The sequence below is a fragment of the Caretta caretta genome, chromosome 7 (assembly GCF_965140235.1).
Source record: "Caretta caretta isolate rCarCar2 chromosome 7, rCarCar1.hap1, whole genome shotgun sequence".
In the NCBI taxonomy this organism is placed as follows: domain Eukaryota; kingdom Metazoa; phylum Chordata; order Testudines; family Cheloniidae; genus Caretta; species Caretta caretta.
In genome coordinates this window covers 37,118,171-37,130,571 of record NC_134212.1, presented here as the reverse complement: position 1 = coordinate 37,130,571, position 12,401 = coordinate 37,118,171, and the positions used below count along the sequence as shown (strand labels likewise).

The following is a 12,401-nucleotide window of genomic DNA, read 5'->3' as shown; positions in this document are numbered from 1 at the left end:
TGGGAAGAATTCTGACAGGTTGCCATTTTTTCCACAGCTACTACTTCCAGTAAATGGAATAACCCTATCACCCAACAGTGACTAGAAGATGGGTACTCCATTACAAATCCAGACGTGACTTTACAAAAAAAAAAATCTCTCACATACCAAGTTCATTAAAGACTGAAGTTTTAATCTCCTACCCATTATGTCTGGGGAAAAAAACCTGACACGAACATCAGAAAATTATGTGGTATTAAAGAGAATACTTGGATGACAGTGTTAGCTTTAATAATTCATAAAATATCATTTGTGTACAAAGATCACAAACTGGAAGTTGGTTAACTTACTCCATATTTCTTTTCCTCTCCTACCTGAGAGGTATTTAATGTAACATCCATTAGAAACCTCTTGCTGTATTGTCCGTTTTATTTGTGAACAACTGTGTTCTCTATATTCTGAGATGAACCTGTTTTTATAAATCTCATTGTACTGCTATAACAGTTAAATCAGTGGTGGGCAAACTATGGCCCAGGGGCTGCATCCAGCCCTTGCACGTTAACTGGGGGCTCTGCTCACTGCCCCCGCAGCTCCCATTGGCCAAGAACTGCAGCCAGTGGGAGCTGCAGGGGCAGCGCACAGAGCTGCCTGGCCACACCTGCGCATAGAAGCCGGATTGGGGACATGCTGCTGCTTCTGGGAGCTGCTTGAGATAAGCACCACCCAGAGCCTGCTCCTCTGACCCCCTGCCCCAACCCTGATCCCCCTCCTGAACCCCTCAGTCCCAGCCTGGAGCATCCCCCAGCCAGAACCCTCACCCCCAATTTTGTGAGCATTCATGGTCCGCCATACAATTTCCATACCCAGATGTGGCCCTTTGCCCACCCCAGTGTTAAATGAAAAACAAAAAGTCTCTCTTCTGTGGCTTTCCAAAACTTGAGATGCTAACGTGCATTGTCTCAATTTATAAAAGACTGGCAGCCCAACAGCATTCTTAAGGATAGGAGTACATTTCTGTTGAAGTGAAAGTGGACCTTTCCCTGGTTTACCTGAAGGCCCACCCTTTAAAGGATATATGCAGGATGGTGTTAGCTCAGAGGTGGGCAAACTATGGGACCGTTCTGTCCAGCCCCATAGCTCCTCGCCACGCGGGCAGCACAGCTTGCACCTGCCCACCTCCCCATAAGCCTGTCCTGCTGCTCTGAGCAGCGTGGTAATGGGGCGGGGGTTGGATTGGGGGGGGAGGGAGGGGGGAAGAAGAGGACAGGGAGGTTTGGATAGGGTGTGGGATCCTGGGGGGGGCAGTCAGGGGGCGGCAAGTGGGAGGGGGGGGCAGGGCCTGGCTCTTTGCAGAGGCACAGCCTTCTGTACCTGGCCTTCCATACTGTTTTGTAACCCCGATGTGGCCGGAGGGCCAAAAAGTTTGCCCACCCCTGTGTTAGCTCCTTAAAGTCTATCCTGTTGCACAGAGCACGCAGAACCATCGCTTCAGTGGAGGAGAGAAAGGATCTCATTCCAATCTGCAGCGGCTGTGAATACAGCTACAAAGGTCTCTGCTCTCTAGATGGTCCTAGAACTGAAGGTTAAGTTAAGGTACAGAGTCTGCAGTTCTCCATAGAAAACTCTAGTTTCAACAGACTCTTTAGATAGGATATTGAAAGGGTGTGACCACATGCATTAGTCAGTCATAGAAAATGTAAGTGCACTTACTTCATGATCATGATTGCGTAGACCAATACAGATGGATCGACTAGCCCTGGATATAGCTGCTGTCATTGCATACAAATTAATGGAGACATCTGCCACTCTCTTCAGAACCAACTGCTCATCAACTATAGTCTAGAGAAGATTAAAAAAAATAAGTTTAGCAGCTTCCATTACATCATTTAAAACCGCAATTACCCAGCAATGTCCAAACACAATGTAGTACATTTCAAAAAAGAACGTATGCTTGTGTCACTGGTTTACTTCCTTTAGCACAGCCTAACAAACTTTTACACTTCAGTTTCCTTTGCTTTTCCACATGTATTCTCCCCTTCCTCCTTAACAGCAAACGGTCCTTAAGTGTCATGCATGACACAGATTTTACACTAAGGGCATCAGGGACTCCACCAATTCTTTGCACCTGTTGGCAGCTAATTGCAGTGACAACAGAACTTTCAGCAGAGGCTGTCTACCACTACCAAGGGTGAACATAGAATCCCCACTGATTTTTGTTTAATACATTCGATGGAACTGTATTATACGCGAGGAATACTAGCTTATCATGAGGCAAACCACTGTCTGTATTTTGTCAGTTTTAAATTCTGATGTAACCTATTCAACATGAAAATCCTATTAAAAAATGTGATTACTTTGCCAAACCTCCTTAGCAAGCCTTCCACTGTAGTTCCAAAATAATAGATGTTTTCTTCAAGTTTCTTGCTACTTTCCTGTAAGTGAAAACAAAGGGGATTTACTGTTTAGTAATTATTTTAAATACGTGTTTTGAGTGCTCTGTAAGAAACTAGATTAACAACTGGCAACACTGCAGATTTAGCCAAACAGTTTACATAGCATAAAGGTTGAAAGGGCAAGCTGCTCCTTCACTGACCAGTCAGGAATCCAAAACCCGGTGCTGGATGGGACTACTTACTGAGCATAGGAAAGCTCAGACTGTTGTGAGAAGGCAGTAATTTAAATATTCCTAACAGGTGTAGCACAACTTCTAATTCCTTGATTTCAGAACTGCACTGGCTATGTTAAAAATAAATGTTTAATTTAAAAAAGGCTGAATTTTAGTGAAGTGTTGAGTCTGAGGCTCATTGCCATCCTGTTAAAGCACCTCAATGCTGTCGTGCATCAAAGGGGAAAGGAGAAGAAAGAGGGCGCAATAAGCAACGAACAGGGCAGTTGTACAGGGGAAAAAATGTGCGTAATTCCAGCCTGAACGACCTGCTTCCACTGAAGTCAACAAGTGCAGTACCAGATCCGAATGTAGCAAGTGCCACCAGTTTTCAACAGTACCTTTTAAAATAGCAAGTTGGGTTGTTGTTTTTAAACTCAATGAGCATTTTGGATAAAGGAAGACTTTGCTAGACATAGCACCTTTGACACCTCAGTTAATGGTGTTAAAGATCAAAATGAACATGTCTGGAATTCCCTGGTTCTGTTGGAAAACGTCTGGAAGTCCAGTCTTGGCATTTTAATAATATTTCTTCAGTAAAAAGAAGCAGAAGTAATCCTTCAAAAACACCTGGCAGGCTGCCTTCATATAGCAAACAAAACAAAACAAAATTACCAATTTAATTAAAAATATTGCCTTGCAGGACACTTGAAAAAAGAAACATTACAGTTAATGATGAAGTATGTTCGTTACCCATAAGAGACCTGGGTAATTTTGGTCTTTTCTAAGAATCCAGTTTTGAAGTGGTCTTTTACTTCTGATTTGTGAAGGGACATTCCCAACAAGGAAGAAAACCCGCCACTTTCCAAAAGGAGAAGAGGCACTGTAGTTAGGAAGCATCGGACTGCCCTTTCCCTGAGAGAAATAGTAGTTGGTTGCAGATTCCCTCAGCCAAGCATTACCAAGGTTTTCCTTGGTCAGCAAATGCTAGTTCGTTTTTAAGAGCCCATTCTGCAGGCATTAATTTCACTTACTCTTCCACAAAGGCAAGTACAGCACAGTGGCTATACATTAAAACTTCCCAATTTTACCTGAGAAGGTCTCGGCATTTGCAGTGTTGGGAAATATAGCAAACGCTCAGGAATAAGAAACGCTGCAAATACTGAGGTAATGCCATTTAGTTATCTACAGCAAAATTGTTAGGTCTAAGGCTATTAATCCTGAGAATGGTGATACATCAAAACTGATCAATTCTCTCAACTCCTGGCACCAAGCAGGAGGAAAATACTGAACACAGCATATTTAGCTCGTAGCAACTCTCAAGTGTAACTTTTAGCACTATTTTATGGTTTTCACAGTGCAGAGAGAACAAAAAAGCATGGCTTGAACCTCTTGTAGGAAAGATTCATAACTGATATACCTCCCAGAATGAAGCCAGCAGTGGAGAGTTTGCTGTAGTAAAAAAATGGATTAATTTTTAAGTGACATCCCGTCACTCTTTTAGCACCATAGAGCACAAAGTACCTATCCTGGGGATAACTTCACATTGTTAAAGCTCCCCTGTGTGAGCAGAATAATATTAGTAAGTTCTCTGTGTCTGAGTGCCACTAACACCGAGCAAAATTATCTAGCACAATAAAACCACTGTTTTCCTATGATTTTTGCATCTTAATGATAGATGGGGAAAACTATATTTTACTTTTCTACAGGTACCAAGTCACATGTACTCCACTGCACTAGGTCATCCATTTGTAAACCAATGCTTATTATCATGCATGTAACACAAAGCCCTGTCTAGGACCAAACTATTCAATAAAAAGAGAGGAATTAGAGAAAGGAAAAAAGAAAAAAGGGGTTCCACTAAGGCCAAGAAAATGAGCAATACTTTGAAAGAGAAGGGAGTCAGATGAGGAAGGAACTGGTAAGAGTTTCTACTGTGACAAACTTGTGCTACTCTCCACTAATTTCTTCCCTTCCTTTGAAAGGGTCATTGTCATTTTTCTATAAACTCCCAATTTTACACTATATACAAATAAAGCCCACACTTAAATTTCTGCAGGATCAGGGCCTAAGGCTGTGACAAAGAACTGAGAGACCCAAGTTAGCGTGGTGGTAGGCCAGAGTCCAGATATTCTATAAGGGCACTGCTTCCTGCACCTCCCCTTGAGTTAAGATGAAGGAAAACTGTCAAGTAGTTGACACTGGCTTTTCTAGTCCATCAGTAGGTTTGTCTGATAATTAACATTCAGTACTTACCTCAAGGCTGGGATGTACTACTCCATCTTTGCCAACTAGGCCTAAATCCACTTTTCTGCCCATGCTGTCACGGAATTTGTTCACAAATATCTCCAATGCCACGCTGACATTTCCTTTCTTCATTTCCCTGAAACATTATAGGACAACGTACGCTGAAGACTGTACCTCTCTCCCTCCCCGCCCCCCATCCCCACATCTCAGACACGGGAAATGTCCTCAGAATCAGCAACACAAGTGCAAAGAAGGAACAAATGTATAAATACATATATATCAGAGCTCATTGCATGCTGAACAAACTACAATCTGGCATGAACTTTGCCAGTCACCAAAGCCTTTAATGGGCTCATATTAACCCCACCTCTTGCAAACTAAACAAATTTCTGGTGCTCTCCCTTAATCATAACACCCAAGCCCATCTTCATTACCTTTCTGAATGTGGACTTTCTCCCATGCCCTTGTCTTTGTATATTTGGTGCTGTTGTGGTTTATCCTTGAGTTATAGCCAAACACGCACTGTGTCATTTAGGGAAAACCCAGGAAACAGAAGACTCCTGAAGATGCTTGCAACCAAATATGGGGATGCTGGATAAAATTTTCAGAAGCACCCAAATGACTAAGGTCCCGTGAACGGGGTAAAAGTAGAAAGGAGAAATAGGAGCACACATGCTCTCTCTCTCAGAAGCAGCAGCTGTAGCAGGAATCTCTCTATCCTGCTCTGCTTCTTGCCTCCCCCATCTACCACCAAGAGAAAAGGCGGGGGGGGGGGCAGCAGAGCTTTGCCGACTGTAAGATCTTTGGAGCAGACGGTGGGCATGTGTACCCTGGGGGCTGTTTGGTTTTGGTTCCAATGCAGTTGCACTAACGTAAAAGCAGCATGCACCAGTGCAAGGCACGTTTTACCCTGGTGCGGGTCTCCATCCTGGGGTTTTGCACTGGAGCAGTTAGTGGCGTAGTTACGCTGGTGCAAAGCCCCCCACTGGAGCCAAGCCCGGCATCGTACCGTGCTTGGAAAGTGCCAAAGGTACTGTTGGTGCTACTGCAACACAGCTGACAAATGACAGCGAAATAAAGGTAACGGCGAGCCAGATGGTGGAGGACGCTTGCGGGCTGCAGGACGGAGGGAGGTCTCAAGCTACTGTAATAGCCACAGAAAGTACTGGAAGGTTAGCCAGAACTTTTGTGGTTTCCCTCCTTGTTAAGTCTTTAACTTACTGTGTAGCCTGGCTAGCAGCAGTACAAGAGTGTTCAAAATACACAGCATGTTGTGAAGCAGAATGCAGCTACCTTATCAAAGATGCCAGGACTAAGTTACAAAAGGCTAGTATATTCTTTAAACAGGCTAGAGCCTTTTCCCTATAAAATCTAGAAACCCAGGCTCTTATCACTGAGTTGAGGATCATACAGCGGTCCTAGAACAAGGCTACCGAGCATGGCTTAGTATATAAGAATAGCCATTCATGAATTTCTGGACAAAAAAGTTACATTACTAGCTGGATGATTAAAAGGTACTACAAGACGGATTTACTCTAGTCCACCCATGTAGGCTCGTAAAACATGTAGAGATTTAAGTCACTGTTTTAAAGTTGTAAAATAAAATGGAGTGGTCTAAAATTCATAAACACACAGAAAAGATGTCTGAACAAGCATCAAGAGTTGAAAAGACTTTTCAAAATTTTGTGAAGGTCTCAAAATACTCTAATTTTTGCTTGCAATCTCTCTGCTCTAACCTCCTGTTAAATGGACAATGTATTGACTATCAATTTTGGTTAACTTAAGTGAATGTTACTAGCAAGTAGTAAGAACATACTTAATTTTTCCAGTTAAGATTTTTCCTGCATACTGCATACCCGTCAAAGCAATATACATTCGCAGAATTTCGTTTGTTCCCTGTAAGAGACATGATACAAATATAGTCAATACCAGGTGCCCATTACCTCCAGTATTTCATAAGCCTAGTTATGCAATGCACATATTTTCTTAAATAATAGTTCTTAAATAAAGAGTTTTTAATGTTTAAAGGTAGGGTGTGCTATGTTTTTTTTCCACATTACTTTTAAGAATTCAAATTCATTTTAGGATGAACTCCTCTTTGGTGTCTATCCAAGACAAAGAACTCCCTCACTATTGCTGGCAGACAAAATACTGCAAAAGAATCAATAATGAATGAATTAAAACATGGGAATTAGAGTTATAATTTTGAACACAAGTTGTTTAGATAACATACCTACTTATGCACATATCTTTTGCATTTTTTAAGTTACACATTTCATGCAGTTCTAGTTTATAAGTAGCCACAAGCAATCCACAGTATTTACCTTACTGCCCCAGCTAGATTACATCGATAATTTTCAGCTTTCAGGACTATTTTACTTGATCTTTTAAACAACATTAATGAATTTTGGAGCCTCTTTTTCTTTGAAGCTTTTAGCTATTTTTAGTTTGATGAGATTCAAAACCCAATTGTTCAACACATCCCAAGTGTCACTGGTGCTTAGTGACTGCTTTGGTCTGCCTCCTTGCTTAGAGAAGTAAACACTGCATACTTCACTTCTCTAAATAAAAGGAAAGGGCAACACCACCACTAAACATCAGGCATATTTGGTCTACAATATACATGTCAGAGCACTCCAAAATCAACAGCACTTTGCTCCCACAGATTTAGTTTTATTTGAATACTCTAGAAGTCCATTTTAATTTAATTCCACTTTCCTCTTCCACAGTTGCATTTTTAGAAACCAATTTCAAACTGAAATAAACATGAACTTATCCTGCACTAAATGTATTTGGATATTACATTCAAATTGGAAAATCATTTTTAGTTCTAGCCAGGCCTAAAAGCTTGTAGCTGCTAATGCTGATTTGGAGAGCTGTCTGTTATCGCTGCCACAACACATTAGGATTTTTTCCTTGAAAGAAGATGCAAGGGAATAATAATGCTGAAATAAACATAAGCATTCTGTCCTTGCATGGAGTAGAAACATACTTTCTTGTCTGATAGTGCTTGTTCTAGCCCCCACAATGAGATAGAATGTAAACTTTTTCCAATGTTTTTGTCAAAGAAAAACACAAGTATCTTTAAACTTGTCAAGCAGCTACTTTTATGCCAAGTAATCGCCGCTTCAAATTAGGAAAAGATTAACTTAGGAGGAAAGACTCAGAGTTAAAGCCTGAGTATATAGCATTCTGAATATCTTTAGGAACAAAAAATTTTGGCAGAATAAAATAAGGCTATATACTGTTCATGATAAAGTCTCATCACACTTTACTCAACCCACACCATACATAATCTACTGTTGGCTAATAGGAAAATGGTACTGGGTAATTAATTCAAACTAGTGACCTATTATCTTACACATACAGAAATTTACTTATATATAATTGTTGTTCTTTAAGCCCTATTTAGCTACAATACCCATTTTTCCACAAGCTTTAAGACTGAATTTTTTTTTTGTCCTTTTGAATTTTTGACAGAGGAAAGCCAACATGGTAGAGAGTTGTGTTTCGGCCAACTGGCAGAAAGACGTTCATTTTCTGATTAAAGGCCACTGGATCCCTGTTCCAGCTATCATAGTATTCTTATTCTGTGTATTTCTGGCAGCCATTTGCCAAGATTTTAAGATTGTGTATTAAGTGTCAGCAAAATCCCAGTAAACTGAAGTCTTCTCTCTGTGCATAGTACTCTGCCTCTGCAAAATCCCAAAGTTTGTCATTGAAACTGTTCTTCCTGTCTTTATGGACCTTTTTAAAATATGAATGAAACCATGAGGACAGAGTCCATTTTATTAGGCTGAGCGCTGATTAAGTCAATAAGACTTTATGTAATACCTAGATAATGCTTATGCACTAAAAAAAGAAGGAAGTTATTGTTGCTAGAGTTCTTTGCCCACACTTATCTGGGAAAAGAGGTGAAGCATTTATTCCTGTTTAATCATTAAATTTTGCTTTAAAAAGATAGCCATATTTCCGATAAGTTGTGCACACATAAAACCTCCCTAAATGCCAAGAATTTAAATGGTTTTTGACGACAGCTTATATCTAAAGCAGACAAATTAGTGTTATATTAGTGCTTTTGGAAGCAGAAGGGGAGGGGAGCGGGGGAGCGAAAGAAAGAACTAGCTGCCGTGCTTTTACCTGGTATGCAAAATTTATGTCCAATAAGAAGCTTTAAATTGCTTAACTGCAATCCCTTCAGAAGCGTGAAGGTAACAGAAATGGTGACAAACTACTGCAGTATTAGCAGGTGCCAGTCTAACAATGATATCTTCTTCTGCCAGCTGTTCATTTTAAAATAAACTGGCCGAAACAATTAAATATATAGACTGCGTACACAGGAAGTTAATTGATTTTGTTGTATACTTGGTGTTAAATACCATTCTTCAGAGCGAATAATTTACAGCATTTTAAAGAGGTGATTCAAATGAAATTTACTGTATTTCAGAGGCAAACTACAGCAGCTGGTATCAAAGAATGAGTTATTGAAAGCCTTCTAATGAAGGTGGAATGTTTTAAGATCCTACCGACTGCTTGACTGGAGAATCTGGATGGACTAAACTGTAAAGATTTGAATAAACTTTTTGAAATATATTTCTGTTTGGGGTCACCTAGGCTGACTAGCAAACCTTGTTAAAAATAGATTAGCAAAACCTGTTTAAACCAAATCTAAACACAATCCTTTAGCTTCACGTCTTAAGAATGACTATTTAAAATGGCAATGCCACAGGGCTGCCTAGTATCACACAGTTGTAGCTGCTGCTTTTACCACCAAGAGCCCTTGTGGTGCCTATTTTGCAGGCAACTTGTTTGCTTTTTGAACGGCTGCTTCCAGCACTGGAGTCAAGTGAGAAAAGAACAGCTGGGAGGCGTAGGTGGCAGCAAGGGCAGATGGGCAGAACGTGAGGGGACTCAATAGTGGACCAGGCTCCCCTACCCAGCTATCGGCCCAAATACCTCAACTATTGTCCAAGAGCCACTCCCCCAGACAGCCTCCACAGAGTCACCCGACACCTGAACCCCCGACCTACCCTATCATCCACCCTGGTAGTCTCAGAACCCTTCAGGCACCCTCTAGCACCCACCTACCCATGCCAAGTTCCTACCCCTGCCACTGCTTGGGGGTGAACTGACCACAAACTGAAGTTTGTTACATTCCAATTATTTGCAAATATGCTCATTTAATAACCTGCATAAAATATCATATAGCTGCATAGAATTTTGGTGGTCATGATGCCATCCCAAAAATACTAAAAAGAATAAGCCTCCCAAAGATGAGGCAGATGCAGACCTAGGACACAGATTTGTATCAAATCTTTCCAATGCAAAAGGACTCCATTATTAAAGTGAAAAGTTTCCAAATAAGATTAGTAAGGAAAAGCTAAGAAATATGAAATTTTGTTTTAATAAAAACATTGTATCGAAAAGTTTACCTTGGAGGAGAAAAGAATTTGCCTAGTTCAGAAATTTAAGATAATCAAGAAAGCTCCCCAGCCCAGGCATAAAAATGCATTTGTCAACTGCTATAATTAATGATACATACCCACTGAAAAAAAGTTATCAATCCCAGGCAAACAGAAGTTTGCAAGCCTTGCCTATCTTCTTTCTCTAGCTGTTCTAATTTCTTATTATGTTGTTGCCCTTGTTTTGTTTAAAGTTCTTAATTTTTGTTTAATTTGTTTTTTTTTTTAGGACAAATTTTTGGTAATTCACCAACTTTAGCTTGCACCTGTGGCTCTCTCTAGTTGTTCTAATCTCTTGTTATGTTGTTGTCCCTTAACAATATTCCAAATTGCTGCTGCACTATTTGCACCATCCTGTAAGTGTCCAGCTAAGCCTCTTTTCTTCCTAGAGGAGACCCATGCTCTTTGCTGTTCGAACTGGATAGCAGCTCCCTTGGAACAACTGGGATACATGGAAGTAATCTGAAAGCTGGATAGGTGCAGGGTGAATTTCACAGTCTCAAATGTGGCATTAATTATGGTTATTCGATGTCCTACTACATCTCTTTCGGGGATAGCATTATACCACATCTGTTGTTTCACTATTTTCAAATACCTTTGAGAGGCATTAACATCAATAGCATAAGAAGGGGTATATTGTAAGATGGTACAGGTTAAATTGTTAGTTACTGGGATCATTTCAGTACAGGTAAAATTTCCAGTGGCAGAACATACCCTCTGAAAAGAGAAAAGGAGTACTAGTCACACCTTAGAGACTAACCAATTTATTTGAGCATAAGCTTTCGTGAGCTACAGCTCACTTCATCAGATGCATTCAGTGGAAATTTCCAGTGCATTTCCACTGAATGCATCTGATGAAGTGAGCTGTAGCTCACGAAAGCTTATGCTCAAATAAATTGGTTAGTCTCTAAGGTGCCACTAGTACTCCTTTTCTTTTTGAGAATACAGACTAACACGGCTGCTACTCTGAATACCCTCTGAGTATGAGTCCGGTTATTTATAATTGGGTAACTAAATAACAATAAGGGCTCCTTTCTCCCAATACACTACAAACCCCTGGAATGGCCATCATATCAACCCCTTCATAAAACCCATCTATTTCCAATTCAAATTCCCTAGTCATTTGTGGTAATGTCATATACTTCTATTTCTACTGATTTATTTGTTTTTTATTTAATTGTTTGCTTATATGACATTCTGAATTTTAAAAAATAATTTTTTTAAACAATACTTAAATAAATTACTAACATGTGAAGGCCTTGGCCATTGGGTTTCATTAGACTAGATAGTACTGTTTATGTTTGGATATATTACAGGGGTGGCAATGGTAATGGAGGTAATGGCAGATGCAGCAGTTGTGGCAATAAGGAGTTTTTGATATTTTTTATTTGAAATTTGCTTCCAACCTAAAAGTGGAGTTTGTTTTCTTCCACACTATCTTTATGAGATACTTATATGGCTCCTATTAGTGTAGGATATTGAGTGCCTTCAACTTTTGATGTATTCATCCTCAACACCTTGAGAGATAGGGTTTAAGTCAATGTGCTCCTGTGTGGTTTGTTTAAACTTGTGGGACTCATCTACTTCAGTGGAGAATGGCAGCACTCCGTAACTATTACCTTAGGATTTCAACAGGTATTTGCAAACAGAGCCCATAGGCCCAGTCCTGCCATATCAGTCTGATCCTCTGACACCGAGCACAAAATAAAGTAGGTAAAATATTCTTTCAATTGTCATTCATAAACCAGCCAGAGTGACTCTTATACAGCCATCTTTATGGGAAACTCAGGCTCTACTCCTGAACCTTTACCTTCTGTCAGGGAGTAATACAGAGGCAATATGGCTCCTGTCCAAGAAAGTAATGACAGGTGTCACCGTAAAGTCTGGCCAATTAAGGAACAGAAGGACGAGCTTAAAAAGGAATGCAGCCAGAAGGGTATAAATTAAGAGGAATATACATTTGAGAATGTGGTCCCTTTATGCTTAATTGAAATGCACAAGACCCCTGACAAAAGAAATGAGAATCATTTGTACCTATTTTAATTTATCCTCTAATCTACTCCTCTCTACTCTGCTAGATTACTGGGACAACATAAAATGTATTTGCT

At 40.2% G+C, this 12,401-nt stretch overlaps 2 protein-coding genes across 7 annotated transcripts in view; one reads left to right on the top strand and one right to left on the bottom strand.

Annotated features, from left to right (window-relative positions):
- The window catches only part of CFAP92 (cilia and flagella associated protein 92 (putative)), an 80,984-nt gene extending 80,596 nt beyond the window's left edge, over positions 1 to 388 (top strand). For all 5 annotated transcript variants that reach the window (XM_075130549.1, XM_075130550.1, XM_048859580.2 and 2 more), the window contains one exon: positions 38 to 388. In XM_075130549.1, the coding sequence (XP_074986650.1) occupies positions 38 to 81 (44 nt within the window). In that variant the 3' untranslated portion in view covers positions 82 to 388. The remainder of the gene's footprint in view (positions 1 to 37) is intronic.
- ACAD9 (acyl-CoA dehydrogenase family member 9) overlaps positions 1 to 12,401 on the bottom strand; it is a 62,759-nt gene that overhangs the window by 1,276 nt on the left and 49,082 nt on the right. For both annotated transcript variants that reach the window (XM_048859587.2, XM_048859586.2), the window contains 4 exons: positions 6,648 to 6,727; positions 4,841 to 4,967; positions 2,334 to 2,411; positions 1,690 to 1,818 (listed from right to left, as the gene is read on the bottom strand). In XM_048859587.2, the coding sequence (XP_048715544.2) occupies positions 1,690 to 1,818; positions 2,334 to 2,411; positions 4,841 to 4,967; positions 6,648 to 6,727 (414 nt within the window). The remainder of the gene's footprint in view (positions 1 to 1,689; positions 1,819 to 2,333; positions 2,412 to 4,840; positions 4,968 to 6,647; positions 6,728 to 12,401) is intronic.